General features: G+C 51.4%; 1 protein-coding gene across 1 annotated transcript; it reads right to left on the reverse strand.

The window, feature by feature from the left end:
- Positions 1-254: 254 nt before the first annotated feature.
- Positions 255-14,698, reverse strand: DRAXIN (dorsal inhibitory axon guidance protein). The gene is made up of 6 exons (XM_055583599.1): positions 14,278-14,698; positions 9,192-9,379; positions 7,435-7,546; positions 6,249-6,338; positions 4,666-4,755; positions 255-367 (listed from the first exon to the last, which is right to left on the reverse strand). The coding sequence occupies exons 1-6, from the start codon at positions 14,696-14,698 to the stop codon at positions 255-257; spliced, it is 1,014 nt and encodes a 337-aa protein (XP_055439574.1).
- Positions 14,699-21,548: the final 6,850 nt, after the last annotated feature.

Raw genomic sequence — 21,548 nt, forward strand, 5'->3', positions numbered from 1 at the left:
CGGACACCGGGATGCGCAGGCAGTGTGGGTCTCCCGTCCGCCCTGGGGTGGGTGCAGGTGTGCTGCTGCTCGGCTGCTGGGGAGGGGCAGTTCGTCCAGTGCTCGGGACAGAGCGTCCTGGATCTGAGCCTGCAGCCTCAGTCAGCTGGTCCCGCATTTGATCTGCCACCGCTAGTTATAAACAAACTGCCCGGCTTCTCCAAACCTCCGGAGCTCAGTCCCCAGGCCGGTGCGGAGGCGCCGCGCGCGGGCAGCTAAACGTTAATGAAAGACCCCTGGTCGCCGTTGGCCGTTTCGGGCTCCACGCAGCGCCCCTTTCTCCGGGTGACCCTGCGGTTCCGGTGGAATTTGGCGTAGCAGCGCAGCCCTGAGCGAAGAGAGGCAAGGGGGGTCAGACGTGAGACCAGTCAGTTCCCCGCCCCCGCCCGGCCTCGCACCGTTTCACTATCACTGCCTTCTTTTTTTCTGCCCTACAACCAATCCATCCCCCGCACAGCAGCCTGAATGGGTTTAAAAAAGAGAATCACAGATGGAGAAGAGTGAACAGATGGAGCACAGGAGATATTTAGGACCACGAAACTATTTTGTGCGATACTATCTATAATGCTGGATAATGTCTAGTCTTTGTCAAAACCCAAGGAATGTGCAACACAAAGAGTGTACACTAATGTAAATTATGGACTTAAGAATGTACCACTATTGGTTCACCAATCTTAGAAAGTGTACCACACTAATGTAAGATAACAGGGGAAACTGTTGGGGGAGGCATATGAGACTGCTGTATTTTCTGTCTAATCTTCCTGTAAACCTAAAACGACTCTAAAAATAGTCTATTAAAATTATTTTTAAAAGGAATGCAGGGCTTCCCTGGTAGTGCAATGGTAAAGATTCTGTGTTCCTAATGCAGGGAGCTTGGGTTTGATCCCTGGTCAGGGAACTAAGATCCCACATGCCATGCAGCACAGCAAATAATAATAATAATAAATAAAAGAGATTCAGATTCTGCCCTTCCCTATAAAACCTCCCATGGCTCCCCACTGCACTCCAAAGGAGATCTAAACTGCTTCCCCTGGCTTGCAGGACTCTCTGGCACCTGCCCTGCCCCCTGTCTGCTCTCTTTACCTCCCACTCCTCCTCACTCTAACTCCAGCCACACCTAGTCTTAGCACTTTTCCTCATACACCCCACCATTTCCAGCCTCAGGGCCTTTGCTGTTCTCACAGCCAGAAATCCCTTCCTGAAGCTCTTGGCATAACTGCTCCTTCACAGTCCCTTCTCAAAGGAACCCCCCCGACCACCTTAATTAGAGTAGGAGTGGCCCTCTTGGCCCACCAGTGGGAGGGGTTCCTGCTTGGGCTAACTCATGGCCCATGATAGACATCCCCTGGCATACATGAGTAGGCATGTTTTTCATTTCAGGCCACATCCTCCCGGGACTTCCCTGGGTCCAGTGGTTAAGAATTCACCTTGCAGTTCAAGGGATGTGGGTTTGATCCCTGATTGGGGAACTAAGATTCCACATGCCATGGAGCAACTAAGCTCTCGCCACAACTACTGAGTCTAAGAGCCACAATTAGAGAGTCCATATGCCACAATGAAGATCATGTGTGCTGCAACTAAGACATCAATGCAGCCAAAAAAAAGAAAAAAAAAAAGGCCATATCTTCCAGATTCGGGGTAGGGGGTTAGGGAAGGAGATGTCAGTGTGGTCGGAGCAATCTCTACATTTCCGGTTAGGAGTGGCCACAGGGAAAGGGGCCGTCACCAATTTAAGATCTGCTTATGTCACTGTCAAGAGAATACAGAAATTGCTCTGAAGTTTGTGCTTAGGGGTCTAGAACCAACACGTGGATCACTGAGCCTTCAGATCTGTGGCTACATGAGTGACACTTGGGAGGGGCAGGGGATCATGAATAGGAGTGGATGGTAGCCATAGAAGCCCTTCTGGAACCCTCCAGGCTGGCCTAGACTGCTGGACTTCAGCTCTGGGACCTGAATCCAACATTTCAGAATTTCTCAGAAGTACCTCAGGACTCTTGGTCCTCATGAGGGTTCCTGGCACCACTTGGATCCTTCTGCTGTAGCATCTGGGCGACAATCTCTTCCTGGACCATCTTTAAGGAGCTGTCATTTCCACTCAATTTCTTTTTTTTTTTTTTCCCCAGAGTCTGAGTCTCCAGAGAGGAAACGAGAGTTTTTGCGGGACTGACCAGGATGGGAGGGACCAGGGAAATGAGCAGATGGGGCTTTGACTGCACAGTTATCTTTTGAAGGCCTGAAACGCTGCCCCCTCCTAACTGAGGCCCAGGGGAGGAAGGAAGCATGGCTTCCCTGGCAGAGGGCTGCCCACTGAGCATCCAGCAGGGCACCAACTGGGCATGTGCAGCAGTAGGGCCACATCCCACTCACCTGGGCAGGCTGGACCTGGAGGTCCTGGTGCTAATTCCAGGCTCCCTGGACTGGAGTGCCTTCCAGCCTGCTATGCACTTCAGTCTCCTCCTCCGCCAAATGAGCCCCCACCTTGCACACAGGCAACAGAAGGCGGCTTCTCAGCATCTCCACCCCTGCCTGCCTCCATCCCCTCACCTCCTAGCTCGTCCCTGCGTCTCCAGTCCTGCCCCGCACAGTCCTGCAGCCAGAGTGAGATGGTATACTCAAAAGTCAGACCAGGTCATTCCCTTTCTTAAAGCCTGCTGAGAGACTTCCCTGATGGTCCAGGGGTTAAGAATCCGTCTTGCAATACAGGAGACATGGGTTCGATCCCTGGTGGGCAAACAAGGATCCCACCTGTGGCGGAGCAACTAAGACTGATGCAGCCAAATAATAAATACTAAAAAAAAGAAAAAAAACAAACAAACAAACAACCTGCCGACATCTTCCCATGACAATGTAAATGAAGTCCTGATCCTACCCCCCAGCTTCTCCCATCTCCTCTTGTGCCACCGTGTGGCTGCTGTGTGCCAGGCGCACTAGAACATGCCAGCCTTGCTCCTGTCTGAGGTCCTTGCCTTTGCTCTGCTGCTTGTCTGGGACTCTCCCTTCCTATCCCACTTCTCATCTTCAGGTGGCTAGTTCTGCTGTCCGCTCCTGTCCATCCTTTCTAAAATAATTCCCAGGCCAGCCTGAATTACTGTCTTTACAGTTCTACTCCTTTTTACAGACATCTAATTATTTGCTTGTGTGTGTTTGTGTGTGTTAGTCGCTCAGTTGTGTCCGACTCTTTGAGACTGTAGAGTACAGTCCCATGGACTGTAGGCTGCCAGGCTCCTCTGTCCAAAGAATGTTCTAGGCAAGGATACTGGAGGGGGTTGCCATTTCCTTCTCCAGGGGATCTTCCCAAGCCAGGCATTGAACCCGGGTCTCCTGCATTGCAGGCATATGCTTTACCATCTGAGCTACTAGGGAAGCCCAGTTATTTGCTAACTGTCACTCATCTCATTAGAATGGAATCCATGGGTGGAGAACTTGTTGGTTCTCTTCACCCCTAAATCCCCAATGTCTTGATCAGAACTTGGTGCATAGTAGGCACTCCGGAAATATGTCTTGACCAACTGGACAAATGGATAATTGGACTGAAGCAGCTTTATTGCTCTCACAGGAGATAACTTTTGAGGCTAATGTGAGCAAAAATAGGGTGTGTACCTCAGGACGGTTCACAAAGGGACAAAGGTCAAACCCCTCACCCCCCAGAGAAGTGAACCTTGGAGGTGGGATGACATCCAGTAATTATTGTGCATTTTCGGTATTTTGGTTTTAAAAGAATACTTATCTCTTAGATGCATATATGGAAATATTCACAGGTAAAATATCTAAATTCTTAGGAGTTGCTTCAAAATCCTATTGCCCCCCTCAAAAAAATCCTATTGCAGTGGGGGAACTGGAGGGGGTGGGGACAGCACAGATTGGCCGTGAATGAGAATTACTGAAACTGGATGATAGGAAATGGGGGTTCTTCATACTATTCTGATGACTTTAATATGTATTTGAAAATTTTCAGAATACACAATTTAAAATATTTCCCCCACTTTTCTAGCTACATAGGTTTGCGCAAGTGACTTAATCTTTCTGTGCCTCAGTTTACTTTTGTGTGAAATGGGGAGAATGATAGCTCCCTTCTGAGATGGTTGTGAGGATTGAGGAGCTAACAGGTAGAGTGCTTAGCACAGAGCTGGGTACATCGAGGCACACCTGGGCAGAAGGGCACACACTGTTCCAGGTGGGAGCTCAGATGAGGTAAAGAGGGAGCCAGCTGGGTAAGAGCCTCCTTCCTTGGGAAAGTGCTGGGAAATTCACTCCCCAACCCTTGTTATCACACTTGGAATGTCTCCCCTGGAATAGAATTCTGGTGTGAAAGCACCAGCCTTCTCAGGTTTGATCTTCTTTTAAAAGATACGCTTCTCTCTCCTCCCTTCTCCTGTCTCCAGATCATGGGAGATCATACCAGCTTGTATTTCAGGAGGTGAGAAAAGCAAATCTGAGCAGCGATGCCAGCAATGGAGACTAAATGAATTCACAGATTGGGAAAGCACTGAGCAAAGCTGTTCCTGCTGGTGTCTTCAGTTCCCCAGGGATTCTCTCACCTCCTTCTCTGCCCACCCCTGCCTCGAGGAGAATGGGAGGTGGTAAGGTTCTCGGTGCCGAGGGAGCCCCGGCATCTGGCCTCACCTTCCACGCACATGCAGTCGTCAAAGCATTTGTTGTTCAGGCCTCGGTTGTGGGGCGTGCAGAGATGCTCCCGGAGGTCGCAGCAGGTCCCTGCCCACATGGCAAGCACATGCGGTCAGCCGTGCCGAGCAGACGCCCCCTGCCGCCCCATACACGCTCCCGCTGGACAGGAGATCCATCATCTCCATGGCGGGGCTGCCCCTGGCCGGGTGGACCATCTGGTGCACAAGCCTCCCAGCCGGAACCACCAACGGATGTCCTGGCCGAGGTCCCCAGAGGGCGGGCGGCTGAGACCCTAGACGCCCCAGATGGGCAATTGACTGATCATGGGAGGAGGAAAGGCGCTGTTGATTCCCCACTGGGTGGAAAGGCTAGGGGGCCGCCAGGTGTGGAGTCAGTGTGGAGCTGGGAGGGGCTGCAGGGATCATGGACGCCAACGTCCTCTTTTGACAGATGGGGAAACAGAAGCCCCTGAGACACAGCCCCAGGCACGACCTCGGCCACCACAGAGCCAGCTCTCAGAGCCGCTGTCCAGTTGGCCCAAACTTGAGCCTTTTCTTCCTGCTCTGGGTGGAAAAACCATTTGGAAGGGAAACAGCTTGTCAGGGAGCTGGTGGTCTGGCTTACACAATGCCAAATGGTTCGGTTGCTGTTTTGTAGAATATTCTGGTTACTGAATTAACAGGATTTAAGGTGTGCCACTCGAGTCTCTGCCCTTGCAATCCACTGGCCAGGAGAGCAGTTAGCCACCAGCCCCCGCTGTTAACACCTGCAGGAGCCTCCTGGGCTGATGATGTCACACTGGGCCTGAGCAGAACAGCCCAGGCAGTGACTGGCTGCCAGGGCCTGGCAATTTCTGCACAGTGGGGGCCTCTTCTAACAGGGAGTCTTTGTTCTGGAGCTGCCCATTGGACTGGCTGAGATTGTATCAGACTCCTGTGCATTCCTCCTTCCTCCCGCTTTCATTGTTCACAGGCCTTATCCCCCACCATCCCCAAAAACCTCCTGCCCTTCTAACTCCATCTCGGTTTCGGCTTCCCAGAAGTCCTGAGTGACCCAGTTGAGGGCTAGAGGTTTAGACCATCCATCCAAACCCCAGGCCCCTGTTCTCAGACAGTCTTGATGGGCTCAGCTGCTGAACAGGTCAGGATGTTATCAAAGCACCCACAGCAGCCCAGCAGTGTCGCTACAGGATGAGGACAGAATGAAGCCCGACAAGACGTTAGGGAGAAGTCGGGAGAAGGGTCATCCTGACTTAAGGCAGTGTGGGGCAGTGGTTCAGAACCAGCAGACTCAGGTTTGAGCCACTTCCAAGTTCTGTGATCACAGCTGAAACACTTGGCCTCTCTGAGCCTCAATTTCCTTGCCTGAAAATTGGGAATGACAGGGTCCCTCTCTGTCTGGGTTGCTGTGAGGATGAAATAGAATAAAGTATGGCAGCAACTCTCATCAAAGTGGTTGCTATTATTTACTACCCCTAAAGGATCCTGCTCATGTGTCTGGGAAGACCCACCCACTCCCACCCCCACAACGGTTCCCCCAGTGTCCTGTCTACTGCCTGGAACACGATGCTGGTTCGGTACCTGGCAGGCAGTCCTGGTGATGGTCACAGGGCTCCCCTTTAGCCGGCGATGTTTCATTCCCTTCACTGGAGAGTTTGCCGCGGTGTTTCTCTGGGGAAAACAGGACCTGTGGTCAGAGGCTGAGGCTCATCAGAGCAGAGATTAAGCACTGGATGCCAGGGTCAGAGTGCTCACACCACCACTTCCACAGTGTGGCTTGGGTAAGACATGAAGCCTCTCTGCCTTAGTTTTATCTTCTCTAAAATGGGATCAGGGGACTTCCCTGGCAGTCCAGTGGTTAAGACTCTGTGCTCCTACTGCAAGGGGCATGGGTTCTATCCCTGGTCAAGGAACTAGGATCCCATATGCCACATGGAGTGGACAAAAAAAAGGGGGGACTTCCCTGGTGGTTCTCTGGTAGCTCAGATGGTAAAGAATCTGCCTACAATGAAGGAGGCCTGGGTTCGATACCTAGATCAGGAAGATCCCCTGGAGAAGAGAATGGCAACAAACTCCAGTATTCTTGCCTAGAGACTTCCTTGGAGGGAGGAGTCTTGAGGGTCATGGGGTCCCAAACAGTCAGACACGACTAAGCTACTAACACACACTCCCTCATGGTTCAGTGGTAAAGAATCCACCTACCAAAGTAGGAGACATGGATTCAATCCCCTGCTGAGGAAGATCCCACATGCCTCGGAGCAACTAAATTGGTGTGCTACAACTTCTGAGCCTGTGCTCTAGAGCCTGGGGAGCTACATCTACTGGAGCCCGCCTGCCCTAGAGCCGGTGCTCCCCAACAAGAGAAGCCACCGCAGTGAGCAGTCCCTGCCCCTCACCTCAACTAGAGAGTAGCCCCTGCTCTCTGCAACTAGAGAAGAGCCCAGCAGCAGCAAAGACTCAGCCAAAATAAATAAATACAAAATTTTTAAATACTTTTAAAAAAGGCAGAGGGGATCAACAGCAGAACAGACCTGTTTTGTTTTTTTTTCTTCAGGTTAAAGGAGTAGCTAGTTGGAATCCATCTGGTGTGTGATGAGCACTTGAGAGCAACATGTCTATTTCAGGTATCTGTTCCCTTATAGACTCTATGCCCCTCTCACCAACTTGGACATCTGTAGATCAGGCTGGGGTCACCAGGCCCCTATCCCAAGGCATGGTGGGGGAGGGGAGGAGCCCAGCAGGGGCATGGAGGGGTGGACAGACGTACCTTTCTTCTTTGTGGATGGCCAGACCTCAGGCTTTAAGTCTTCATAGTCAGTCCAGTCGAACAAGGCCATGTCAAGTGTGGGCATCACCTCCCCGTCAGGCCTGGGGTGAGCCTGCAGAGGAGGGTGGAGAAGAGGGAGCCTGAAGATCCCAAAAGGTGGAAGAAGAAATGTGGGGTCCCAGGGTCAGAGGGCAAAGGAGGGGCTCCTCCTAGGCCAGCTCATGGCGTGTTGGAGAGCCTGCAATCTCAGCCTGGGGAATTCGAGATGGCCTCCAGGACTTGGGCTCCGGCAGCTACCTGGGCAGTGTCTTCCCAGAGCAGCCACCCCCAGGCAGGACAGCACCTATAGGCAGCTGCTGCAGTCCCCAGGGTCTCTGGGGGCTGGGGCTGGGGAGGCAGCCATGTCCACTCAGGAGGAAGCCCAGCTGCTCGCTCCCCTGTCCCTTCTCTCCCCTACAGATGTCCTCAGTTCTCCATGGCATGGCACTGTTGAGGCCATGCCCATAGCTCAGTTCTACTCTAGACCCCCTCGGCCCCACCCTTTGTGGTTTCGGGGCTGGATCTGTGCACAGTAGAACATGGGCAATAATGGCTCAGCGGTAAAGAATCCGCCTGTCATGAGAGCCACAGGAGACCTGGGTTCGATCCCTGGGTCAGGAAGATCCCCTGGAGGAGGGCATGGCAACCCACTCCAGTATTCTTGCCTGGAGAACACCATGGACAGAGGAGCCTGGCAGGCTACAGCCCATAGGGTCACAAAAAGTGGGACATGATTGAAGTGATTGAGCATGCAAGCATGCCATAGGGCTGGATTCTCAACAGATGGGCTTCAGGTAGCCCTTCAATGGCATGGATAACAGTGGATTTGTTGGAAATGGTTTATCAGGATCTCAAGGGAGTGCAAGACCCAAAAAGAGAATAAGGAAGATCTCCTGCTAAAAAAGTTTTACTTCTTCTATATATATTATTTTATTGGTTATGTTTAATGATTTTATTTTGAAAAAATGTTCAAAGCCACAGAAGAGGTGCAATGACACATTTTGTGTTAATTGCAAGAATAAATACCCTTTGTCTAGACTCACCAAGGGGTTTTCCCTGGTGGCTCACTTGGTAAAGAATTCACCTGCAATGCAGGAGACCTAGGTTCCATCCCTGGGTTGAGATGATCCCTTGGAGAAATAAATGGCAACCCACTCCAGTAGTCTTGCCTGGAAAATCCCATGGATGGAGGAGCCTGGTGGGCTACAGTCTGTGGGGTTGCAAAGAGTCGGAGACGACTTTGCGATTAAACTACCATAGACTCACAAATGGTTGGTGTGTTTGCCACATTTGCTTGCTTGCTCCCTCTCTTTTTAAAGGTCTGAAGCAGATGCGTCAAAGTGTTGACTAAAGCTTGTTAATTTTGGATTGTGGGGACATGGTTTTAGACATTATTATTCTCTGTCCTTTGCGGGATGTACAAAATTCTTCCCCCAAAGCCTGACTTTTCTAGGTTCAGAGACCAGTGTGCTGAGCTGGCACTTGATTCCTTGGCATCCCATAGAATGAGCCCCTGGACCACTGCCTGGACAGTGGCAGCACTCCCTGGACAGTGGGCCGGCTGGCCATAGCTGGGCTGGATGGGCATCAGGAGAACCAGCTTCCATCCAGCCTCATGAGCCTGGACCAACTCCCTCCTGCCCCTGTGCCTCAGTCTCCCTAAAGGTACTAGGAAGGGTTTACATGAGGTCATCCCAAGGACCCTCCCAGCCCCTTACCTGGGGCCACAGGGATGTGACTGGCAGGATCAGGGACTCTTCAGTGGCAGGTGCCTCAAAGGTGGTAAGGTAGAGTATGGTGGGGGCCAGGCTGGTGGAGGATTCCTCCATCAGAGCATCTGGGGACTGGTCTTCTGAGAGCTCCACCTTCTTCATCAGGGAGCTGGGGCCTCTGACCAAGGCTCGGCCTGAGACAAGAAGCAGGGAACACAGCGACTTTATCTGCTCATCAACCCCATCAGCCCACAGCAGGACTCACATTTTTAAAGTAGGGAAAACCACTAGACCATTCAGTTATGACCTAAATCAAATCCCTTATGATTATACAGAGGAAGTGAGAAATAGATTTAAGGTCCTGGATCTGATAGATAGAGTGCCTGATGAACTATGGAATGAGGTTCGTGACATTGTACAGGAGACAGGGATCAAGACCATCCCCATGGAAAAGAAATGCAAAAAAGCAAGATGGCTGTCTGAGGAGGCCTTACAAATGGCTGTGAAAAGAAGAGAAGTGAAAAGTAAAGGAGCAAAGGAAAGATATAAGCATCTGAATGCAGAGTTCCAAAGAATAGCAAGAAGAGATAAGAAAGCCTTCCTCAGCGATCAATGCAAAGAAATAGAGGAAAACAACAGAATGGGAAAGACTAGAGATCTCTTCAAGAAAATCAGAGATACCAAGGGGACATTTCATGCAAAGATGGGCTCGATAAAGGACAGAAATGGTAAGGACCTAACAGAAGCAGAAGATACTAAGAAGAGATGGCAAGAATACACAGAAGAACTGTACAAAAAAGATCTTCATGACCCAGATAATCATGATGGTGTGATCACTGACCTAGAGCCAGACATCCTGGAATGTGAAGTCAAGTGGGCCTTAGAAAGCATCACTATGAACAAAGCTAGTGGAGGTGATGGAATTCCAGTTGAGCTATTTCAAGTCCTGAAAGATGATGCTGTGAAAGTGCTGCACTCAATATGCCAGCGAATCTGGAAAACTCAGCAGTGGCCACAGGACTGGAAAAGGTCAGTTTTCATTCCAATCCCAAAGAAAGGCAATGCCAAAGAATGCTCAAACTACCGCACAATTGCACTCATCTCACACGCTAGTAAAATGCTCAAAATTCTCCAAGCCAGGCTTCAGCAATATGTGAACCGTGAGCTTCCTGATGTTCAAGCTGGTTTTAGAAAAGGCAGAGGAACCAGAGATCAAATTGCCAACATCCGCTGGATCATGGAAAAAGCAAGAGAGTTCCAGAAAAACATCTATTTCTGCTTTATTGACTATGCCAAAGCCTTTGACTGTGTGGATCACAATAAACTGTGGAAAATTCTGAAAGAGATGGGAATACCAGACCACCTGACCTGCCTCTTGAGAAATTTGTATGCAGGTCAGAAAGCAACAGTTAGAACTGGACATGGAACAACAGACTGGTTCCAAATAGGAAAAGGAGTATGTCAAGGCTGTATATTGTCACCCTGCTTATTTAACTTATATGCAGAGTACATCATGAGAAACGCTGGGCTGGAAGAAGCACAAGCTGGAATCAAGATTGCAGGAAGAAATATCAATAACCTCAGATATGCAGATGACACCACCCTTATGGCAGAAAGTGAAGAGGAACTCAAAAGCCTCTTGATGAAAGTGAAAGTGGAGAGCGAAAAAGTTGTCTTGAAGCTCAACATTCAGAAAACGAAGATCATGGCATCCGGTCCCATCACTTCATGGAAAATAGATGGGGAAACAGTGTCAGACTTTATTTTTTGGGGCTCCAAAATCACTGCAGATGGTAACTGCAGCCATGAAATTAAAAGACGCTTACTTCTTGGAAGGAAAGTTATGACCAACCTAGATAACCTATTCAAAAGCAGAGACATTACTTTGCCAACAAAGGTCCATCTAGTCAAGGCTATGGTTTTTCCTGTGGTCACGTATGGATGTGAGAGTTGGACTGTGAAGAAGGCTGAGCACCAAAGAATTGATGCTTTTGAACTGTGGTGTTGGAGAAGACTCTTGAGAGTCCCTTGGACTGCAAGGAGATCCAACCAGTCCATTCTGAAGGAGATCAGCCCTGGGATTTCTTTGGAAGGAATGATGCTAAAGCTGAAACTCCAGTACTTTGGCCACCTCATGCGAAGGGTTGACTCATTGGAAAAGACCCTGATGCCGGGAGGGATTGGGGGCAGGAGGAGAAGGGGACGACAGAGGATGAGATGGCTGGAAGGCATCACTGACTCGATGGACGTGAGTCTGAGTGAACTCCAGGAGTTGGTGATGGTCAGGGAGGCCTGGCATGCCGCGATTCATGGGGTCGCAAAGAGTCGGACACGACTGAGCAACTGAACTGAACTGAGGGGGCAGCAGGAACCATAGGAAAAGTTATTGGCTCAACCAGCATCCCCGCTGCCCACCCTCCTGGGGAGGGGGCTGGAAACAGGAGGCTGGGGGCATGATAAGTTGGAATGTCTAGGATGAACTTGCAGTGTTGCTGGGGATTCTCCCTCTAAAACAACATTCCAGCAAGTCCAAGTCCAGCTTGATGGCGTGCAGCCAGGGATGTAAGTGCAACGAATGGAAACCAGTAAGATTAACCATGGAAGGCTTCCTGGAGGAGGTGAAGTCTGAGTAGGGGAGTAAGGTGATGAGGCTGAGAGGCATTGCAGAGGGGAGAGGCCTTTGAGAAGGCTGGGAAGTGAGAGCTCCCTACGTGGTGATGATGACCCTGCTTGCTGAGCACATGCTGCAGCTGGGACCATGCTGCATGCTGGGTCCTGCTTTATAAGCGTTATTTCACCTAACCTTTGCAGGAGCTCTGAGAGGTAGATACTCTTTCAGTCTCATCTACAGGGAAGGAAACTAAAGCACAAGGAGGTTAGGTGACTTGCCTGAGGTGCACAGCCAGTGAGTATTGAAATCTAAATTTGAACCCAGGTCCATCTAATGCAGAATCAATACTTTTAACCACTGATGCAGCCTTCCAAGATACACGGGTATGGGGTAGGATGAGTTTGAGGGGGAAAGTGTGCAGGGTTGGGGGGTGGTCAGGAACCAGCTTCCCTGGTGGTTCAGTCGGTACAGTCTGCCTGCAATGCAGGAGACCTGGGTTCAATCCCTGGGTTGGGAGGATTTCCTGGAGAAGAAAATAGCAACCCATTCCAGGATTCTTGCCTGGAAAATTCCATGGACAGAGAAGCCTGATGGGCTACAGTCCATGAGGTCACAAAGAGTAGGACACGACTGAGTGACTAACACACATGCGCACACAGGAGCCAGGAGGCTTCAAGAAAAGCTAGAGGGCCCACGCTTATGCTTGCCTCTTTTTCTCAGACAAGAGCTGACTTTAAGGTTGGTTGGGTCCATTGGGGCCACCCCACCCTCCTGAGATGAATCCAGCCTGAGCTCTAGATGCCCACTGTCCCCTCCTCCACTCACTCACTCTTGTGGGAGGGCCCCATTGGTCCACTGGAGCCGGGACTGGAGCTGGGCTGGGCTGAGTCCATGCAGGGTGTATGCCTTCCAGTTTGGCATCAAGGATATCACCACCCTCACACCAACCTGACACATGATCCCCAGGGGTGGGAGGCTGAGAATCTAACCTGGGCTCCCCTCTTCTGACTGTGTTTTGTCCACCTGAGGGGTTTCAGTGGGCCTGGCAAGGAAACAAGCCTCAGTTGTTTGCAGGAGAAAAGGGGACTGAGGCTCCATCACCCACTTCCTGCAGAACCCCGCCCCCATCTATGCCTGCGGCTCTTGGCCCGCCCCTAGAGGCAGTCTTGTCACACAAAGAGACTTGAAGCTGAGGCTGCCTGCCTGGGCTCTCGCCAGGGGAGACTGGGGAGGGGTCAGCTGGGTGGAGATGCTGAAACATGTTGTTCTGGGGAGTCTGGAGCTCACAGGGGATTTGGGAACATGAAGGACAGTAAGGAGGCTGGACTCTTGAGAGTCTCTTGGACAGCAAGGAGATCAAACCCAGTCAATCCTAAAGGAAATCAACCCTGAATATTCATTGGAAGGACTGATGCTGAAGCTGAAGCTCCAATACTTTGGCCACCTGATGCAAAGAGCCTACTCATTGGAAAAGACCCTGATGCTGGGAAAAATTGAGAGCAAGAGGAGAAGGGGATGACAGAGGATGAGATGGCTGGATGGCATCACTAGCTTAATGGACATGAGTTTGAGATGTCTGGGAGATAGTGAAGGACAGGGAAGCCTGGCATGCTGCAGTCCATGGGGTCACAAAGAGTCGGACACGACTGAGTGACTGAACAACAACAACAAATAAGGATGGGGAGGAAACTCCATCAACAAACAGGGCAGAGGCAGGAGAAATAAGGATGTGACCGCTCTCCTTGGGTCAGCCATGTCCAGGTCAGAGGACATGGGTGGATTCAGCATTGAGAGAAAGTTGAGAATTAACTACTGAATAGAAACAACCACTGCTGCTGCCCCTGCCAAATGACAGGCACTGTTCTAGGTACTCCGGATAGCAAGATTTCTCTGAGTCTACCATGAGGATAAGAGGGGGTCTTGCCTTAATTTTGCAGAAACCAAGGCACAGAAAGGTGACTTGCCAGGAAGTCATGGAGCCAGAATCTGAATTGGGGCAGATCTGGCTTCAGAGTCTAAGCTCTTGGCCTCTGCTCTGTGTTTCAGCGCTGATTAAGTGATGTGCTTGGGAGGCACTGAATTGTCCCATCTCTGCTCAGGACTTACAATAGGATGGATTTAGGCCAGACACAAGGTAGAACTTCCTGAATCAGGAGGATCTATGGATAAGACTGAGCTCCTATGGCTACATATCCTTCTCTTCCTCCCCTGCTCCATCCTGACTCCGGGCTTTCCCAGCACCTCTTCTTACCAGATCCCTCTGAATCTAGTGAGACCCCTCTCTTCCTCTGAGGGTCCACAACCTGCCCTCTTTGGGGCATCCAGTTGTCCTCCCAGGAAGCTCCTGCCATTGACCCCACCCCCAGCCTCCATGTCCGTCACCTGAAGTCCGTCCCCTTGGTCATTTGGGTCTGACCCCCTTCCCCCACTGCCCCCCTCCCCCCATTGTAGGGCCCCACCCCCTCGCAGACCTCCAGCTACCTCTGTGCAGCCTCAATCTCTCCTTCCGTCTCTTGTGATCCCTGCCTCGTTTCTTCACCCTCTCTGACCCTGGAGCCTGGCTCTCTTTCTCGGGGTAGGGCCGAGTCAGCCCCCGGAGCAGACCTTTGTCCTGCAGCAGACCTGCAGGACTCGGCCCACGCAGCAGCCCCTCTGCCCCTGGGAGCCTGGAGGCCTGCCTGGTGGCAGTGACCACAGCCCCATCCTGGGTCCAGCCAGGTGTGCCTTGGCCCCGCTCTTTCTTGCCCAGGCCCCGACGACGGTGGTGGCTGGCCTGAGGCGTCCACAGTGCTGGTCCCGAGAGGTTGATGTGATTCTCCGGGAGGTTCTGAGCAGAGCTTCCGGGTCCCAGGGAGCCTGCCAGGCTCAGCTCCAGGAGCAGGAGGAGGGTGAGGAGCAGCATGGGGGCAGCGTGGGTGGTGGGCTCAGCTGAGGGCTTCTTCCTGCAAGAAAAGTAGGACCATGAGGGGGCAGCTCTGCAGCCCTCCTCCTCCACATCCACAGTCCTCTCATTCACACTCTTCTTTTATAAGTTGCTTACTTACATTTATTTTTATTTATTTAGCTATTAGCCATGCCGCAAGGCATACGGGATCTTAGTTTCCCAACCAGGGATCGAACCCATGCCCCCTGCCATGGAAGCATGCAGTCTTAACAACTGGACCACCAGGGCCGTCCCCCACTAACTCACACTGTTATAGCCCCATCTGTTTCAACAGGGATGGAGGGGGACTTTGATCTTCCCCCAACCCAGGGGACGTTTGGCAACATGTGGAAACATTTTAGGTGGCCCAAACTAGCACTACTGACTTTACTGGGTGGAGGCCAGCGATGCTGCTAAATACCTTGCAATGCACAGGACTGTCCCGGCCCAGAAAGACCACAGTGCCGAAGCTGAGAATCCCTGGGTTTCAGTAGTTTCTTTAAGAAACACCCAGGTTCCAGTCTAGATTCCTTTCTTCTGTGCAAACCTCTGCCTTGGGCTAAGTTCCCAGGAATGAGCTGAGTCCCTCCAAGCTCAGAAATAGGCTTATAGTCCCAGAAACTTGACTCAAAGCCTAAAATCAAACAAATGAAATAAAAGCATTTGAGCACGTGCTGTAAGAAAGAATCGTGTTCCATGCTTGGTTTGCGTTTCTATCACTTGGTCCTTTCGCCGACTCTCTGAAGTGGGGCCTATTATTTTCTGAAGTGGAAATTAAGGCTCAGAGAGGCTGAGTCACATGGAGTAAGTGGCATTTAGTCATTGCTAAGCCTGTGCCCTGAGCCCCCATGTGCTGTTCCCGGACAGCCCAGCCTCGCCTTCTCTCTTCCTCCAAGTTCCAGGCAGGTTCTGACAGGGCCGGCACTGTCCCTCCTGGGTCTGGGGGACGGGGGGCGCTTTGGAGGCTGGACTCTGACCCTGCAGGGTGGGGTGAACTACCTCTGACCTCCCCTGGGGACAGCCTGTCCTTCTGCACTGGAACTGGGGGCATCTCATGGGACCTCACTGCTACCCTCTTTGCACTGGAGGAAGAGTCAAAATTCCCGAATGTTCCAGAAGAACTTGGAGCTAAGGCTCAGGAGAAGTGTGGCTGGGGGACAGTGGGGATGTCCCCTCCCCTCCCCCACAGCCCTCCCTTCTCCCCTCGACCCCACCAGCCTCACCACATCCCAGGCGAGTTGGGCACCAGGTTAGCTGGGCTGATTGAATTTTTACAGCCTCCCCGGGTCCCCTGCGTGTTCCATTAAGCTCGCAAAGGTGCTTACACAACCGTCTCATGATTTGTGGCCTTATAATTGCCCAAGGCTGAGGAAAGGTTGATGGCCTGGGGACCTCGGCCAGCAGCTCTCCCTCCAGCCCCCTCAGTTCCTGCAGCCTCCGCCATGGCCATCCCGCCCCAAGTTCACCGTTATCTAACCCCAAGTGAGGGGCCCTTGAAGCGGGCAGGGAGGGCAGGCTGACCGGCTTGGGGAGGAGTTGGCGGGGGGAAGCAGAGGGAGAGAAACAGCTCCTCCCCAACCTTGCCTGGTCACTGGTCTCCCTTCCTTCCCTTCATTCCCGCCTGGCATGTCCTAGTCCCCGGGGAGGCTCAGGCCCTGGCTTCCTCCTCCCTGGGCTCTGCCCCGCCAGCCTCACCCCCAGCCTTTCCATAATGAGAGCCCTGGAGGCCGGTGCTCAGGCGGGCCTGCACTCCAGAGGCAGCCAGGTGGGAGGAGGAGGGGCCCTTTGAGGGGCTTGTCAGTCAAGCATTGTTCTGCTCCGGGAGACCCTTCAAACCCTATTTCCAAGCCTCAGGCAGATGCCAGGCTGCATTTACCAGACTCCACCTTCCTCTCCCTGTGACTGAGGGAGGTGGAGTCTGTGTTGGATGCTGTTCCCCACCCAGCCCCCACTTCTGTCCTGCAGGGACATCACATGGACAGCCTGGGAGAAACCCACAGAGCGCCTCCATCGACAGGGAATCTTTGGGGCGTTGGGCAGGGAGTAGAATCCCTCCATCTTGAGGGTAGAGAGAAGCATGGTGAGTCACCCAAAAAGTGCAGGCAAGAGACCAGATGAGTCTTGGTGAGGGGTGAGCAGCCGCATGTCGTGTAGGGGCAGCTTGCTGTCCCTGTGGACACACATGAGGCCAATCAATGACTCAGAACTGGCCTCTGAGCTCGGTGACCAGCCCTGGCACTAGTCCCAGAGGACAGCATCTCCCCTGCAGAGCCAGGAGCTGAAGCCCAGCCCCACCCCAACTTTAGACAACCCCCTGCATCACAACTCCATCCACACTTGCCATCTCTCCCATCCACACTTGCCATCTCTCCCAATGAAGTCCTGATACCAAGCCCTTGCTGGTGACCATGGGTCTGTTCACTGTACCCAGGAACCCCAACTTCAGTGCCATCTTTGTTCCCTGCCCGCTTTGCACCCCACAAATCATGTATGGGGCCAACCTGAAGCAGGAAAGGGAGGATTTCAGCATGTAGGCCATCCCCTTCCTCAGACTTTTATTGGTACCATCCTGCCCCTGGCCATAGCCCATACTGCTGCCAAACTACTCTGATCTTGCTTACAACTGTCCCTGGCTCCCTATTCCCTTCCCATTTAACCACAGACTCCTCACCCTGGCACTCAAGATCTTGTGTAACATGGCCCCAACCTAATTGTGCAGCCTTGCCTTCTATATCCTCCCCATCACAGCCAATAGAGATTATTCCCTGGGCCTTGAACACCCCCATCCTGCATCTTTCTTGTCTCTCTATTCTCGCTGATGCTACTCTATGGAAATCTTTCCTGTCCTCTGGGACTCGTCCCAAATGTCCCCTCTGACAGAAAGCCTTTTCTAGTTCCCCACTGAGATACAGTTCCCTCCTCAGGGATCCCACACAGCTCTGCCCAGATCATTTCCTGCTGGGCCAATCAGACCCCAGACTAGACAGGAAGTTCTGTCCCCCTTTTCCCTCTGTTCCTGTCACATTTACAAGGCTCTGCAAATAATAGGCACTTGTAACTTTGGGCTTCCCTGGTGGCTCAGTGGTAAAGAACCCACCTGCCAATGCAGGAGATGCGGGTTTGATCCTTAGGTCAGGAAGATCCCCTGGAGAAGGAAATGGCAACCCACTCCAATATTCCTGCCTGGGAAATCCCATGGACAGAGGAGCCTGGCGAGCTACGGAGACACAAAGAGTTGGACACACTAAGAGACTAAACAACAACAATGGATCAGAATGGACTCAAACTGATATCTGAGCCCAAGATCATACATAAATTCCCAGGGATGGTGTATATGTGTGTGTGTGTGAGTGTGTGTGTGTCTGAGTGTGTGTGTGTCTGAGTGTGTGTGTGTGTGTCTGAGTGTGTGTGTGAATATGTGTGTCTGAGTGTGTGTGTATGTGTGTGTGAGTGTGTGTGTCTGTGTGTGTGTGTCTGAGTGTGTGTGTGTGTGTGTCTGAGTGTGTGTGTGTGTGTGTGACAGAGAGAGAATGAGAGAGAGCGAGCATGCTGGACTGAGAGCTGGGGATCCCGGAGTTTCTTTGCCCTGAAGACAGCATGGAGTCCTCTTTCCAAGCCCACAGGATTTGTACTTGAATCTTGGCACAGTGCAGCAGCCAAGATGCCAATCTGGCAAAGATCCGCTTAGGAAACGCGGGCTGCTACAGGAGTCGTGCCAAGGATCCACAGCGATGAGGGCTCCGATCCATTTCTACCGCTCAGGAAGCCAGTTGGAGGCTGCCTCCCAAGGCACCAAGCAGCCAGGAGAGAAGCGGCAGCAGGTGCCCCGTCTGCCCGGGGTCCCCATCAGCCCTGGGTGGTTCTGCCTGTGGTTTGCACACAAAACCTACTCTTCTGGGCCTGGGTCTGGTTTACTTAGGACTAGGGACGCTCAGCAGCACTTGAGGGACAGAAGGGCCATCCACACCCAGAGATAGCTCTCTCGCAACAGAGATCTAATAGTGGCTCCTTAAAACCTAAACTAAGCTAGAGCAATCGTCACCACAGGAGCTGCCGTTCCCTGAGCGGCTGGGAAGCCGGGCTCTGACAAGCTTATTTCATCCATTTTTTATTGCATCCTCTCAACTGCCCTGCATACGGCAGGTGGTTCTCCATATTTTTAAAATGAGAAAACCCGGGCTCTGGGAGAGTGAGCCACAAGCACAAGGTGACAGAGCTGCTGAGTGACGAAGCCCCCCTCGGGGTCTGGGCTTTCTCTGCACCCAGCACACACGGACAGTCAAGTCCTTGCACCCCCTCACCCATCGTCTGAGCTTCAGTGGGGGGTTGCTTGCCTCTCCCATGTAATCTCCTGCCATTGCTGTGAGTGTAGTCAGGGCCCAGGAGCCAGGCCAGGCTCTGGCAGCTGAGAAGAGGAAACTGACAAAGGAGGAGGAAGGGGTTTGTTTCAAGCCCTCATCCTGTCCCCATACTGTGTGGAGTTAAACTGCCAGCAAGGTCTCCATCCAGAAGCCTGCAGGGATGCAGTGTCACATGCAAATGAAGGCAGTTAATGGAGTCTGGAGCCTGCTTTGACTCCTGAGCCCCCACCCCCTCTCCCCACAACAGCCTTGCATTTAGGGGCCAGGAGACTAGGTGGAGGCTCCTGCCTACCCGCCTGGCAGACAACCGTGGGGCCTGAATTCCTCCTTTACTGATCAGCTCACCCGATGCTTGATGGGTTGGAGGGGAGAGGGGGGCAGGTGGGGGGTGGGAGGTGGGAGCAGGGCTGGCTGAAAAGGGTTAGATGGGAATCCCAGGCCAGGGATATCAGTGAGGCTCTGATGGAGCTGAGGGGTTATGACACTCAGTCCAGGCTGTGAGCCAGACAACCACCCACTGGGAGAACTTAGCTATCAACCCCCACCCTTTCACCCTGGATCTCCATCTTGAGTGTGAAAGTGACACATTTGAGCGACCATATTTGGTAGACATGTTTCAGGAATTCTCTAAGCATTTGATTCTAGCCTTAATTTTTAAATGTTTTAAAACTATTTTGCAAGCTGCAAGTCGCTCAGTCATGTCAAACTCTTTGCGACTCCATGGACTATACAGTCCATGGAATTCTCTAGGCCAGAATATTGGAGTGGGTGCCCTTTACCTTCTCTAGAGGATCTTCCCAACCCAGGTCTCCCACACTGCAGGTGGATTCTTTACCAGCTGAGCCACAAAGGAAGCCCAAGAATACTGGAGTGGGTAGCCTACTCCTTCTCCAGGGCATCTTCACGACCCAGGAATCAAACCCAGATCTCCTGCATTGTAGGCAGATTCTTTACCAACTGAGCTATTAGGGAAGCCCATACTGTAGGTAAACTGCAATTGTGTCCATCTCTTTGTGACCCTGTGGTCTGTAGCCTGCCAGGCTCCTCTGACCATGGGATTCTCCAGGCAAGAATACTGGAGTGGGTTGCCATGCCTCCTCTAGGGGATCATCCCAACCCAGGGATCCAACCCACGTCTCTCATGTCTCCTGCATTGGCAGGCAGGTTCTTTACCACTAGCATCACCTGGGAAGCAACAGCCACTCTCAAATGCGTTCTCTACCCAATTTTAAATCGGGCACAGCCCCACCATAACTTGGGCTTCTCCTGGGTCAGTGAAGAGTGTTCCAGGGATGAAATGTGAGCAGTTTAAAAGAACTGTTGACATTTGCTATGACTTATTTACACTCTGCAGGATTTTTGGGGCACCAACGACCAAAGCCAGTTAAAGGCTCCATTTCATATTGACAAATGCAACTGACATCCACTGTCTTCTTTTAGGCCATTGAGGATAGCTTCTCTTTTTGTCACTGATTTTCTTTAAAGTAGGCAATATGGTACATTGGGCGTAACAGAGGTTGCATAGCACCTCCAAGGAGGAGAGGCTAAAGACAGTCTGGTGAAAGTAGGGCTTGAAGTTGTATCTTCATGAGATGGAAAAAATTTTGATTTGGGGAAGAAATTAGTGGTGGTGGTGGGGTGCCACACTGCTCTTAAAATCATGGCTTTTTTGGTCTTAGTACTGAAATTAAAGAGCCTCTTGTTGAAGGTAAAAGAGAGGGAAAAAGCTGACTTAAAACTCAACATTCAAAAAACTAAGATCATGGCATCTGGTCCCATCACTTCATGGCAAATAGATGGGGAAAAAATGGAAATAGTGACAGACTTTATTTTCTTGTGCTCCAAAATCACTTTGGATGGTGACTGTAGCCATGAAATTAAAAGACAAAGAAAAGCTATGACAAAACTAGACAGCATATTAAAAAGCAGAGACATCACTTTGCTGACAAAAGTCCATATAGTCAAAGCTATGGTTTTCTAAAAGTCATGTATGGATGTGAGAGCTGGACCATAAAGAAGGCTGAGCACAGAAGAATTGATATTTTTGAACTGTGGTGCTAGAAAAGACTCTTGAGAGTCCTTTGGACTGCAAAGAGATCAAACCAGTCAATCCTAAAGGTAATCAACCCTGAATATTCATTGGAAGGACTGATGCTAAAGCTCCAATACTTTGGATACTTGATGTGAAGAGCTGACCCACTAGAAAAGACCCTGATGCTGGGAAAGATTGAGAGCAGGAGGAGAAGGGGGCAACAGGGGAAGAGATGATTGAATGGTACCACTGACTCAGTGGACATGAGTTTGAGCAAACTCTGGGAGATTGTAAAGGACAAGGAAGCCTGGCATGCTGCAGTCCATGGGGTCATGAAGAGTTGGGCACAACTCAGCAACTGAATATCTGGGATTATGGATAAGATTTCATGGGAAATGACTGGCCCTGCTCAATAAATAAATAAATAAATAAAACA

Source organism: Bubalus kerabau, chromosome 5, assembly GCF_029407905.1.
Source record: "Bubalus kerabau isolate K-KA32 ecotype Philippines breed swamp buffalo chromosome 5, PCC_UOA_SB_1v2, whole genome shotgun sequence".
NCBI classification, from domain to species: domain Eukaryota; kingdom Metazoa; phylum Chordata; class Mammalia; order Artiodactyla; family Bovidae; genus Bubalus; species Bubalus kerabau.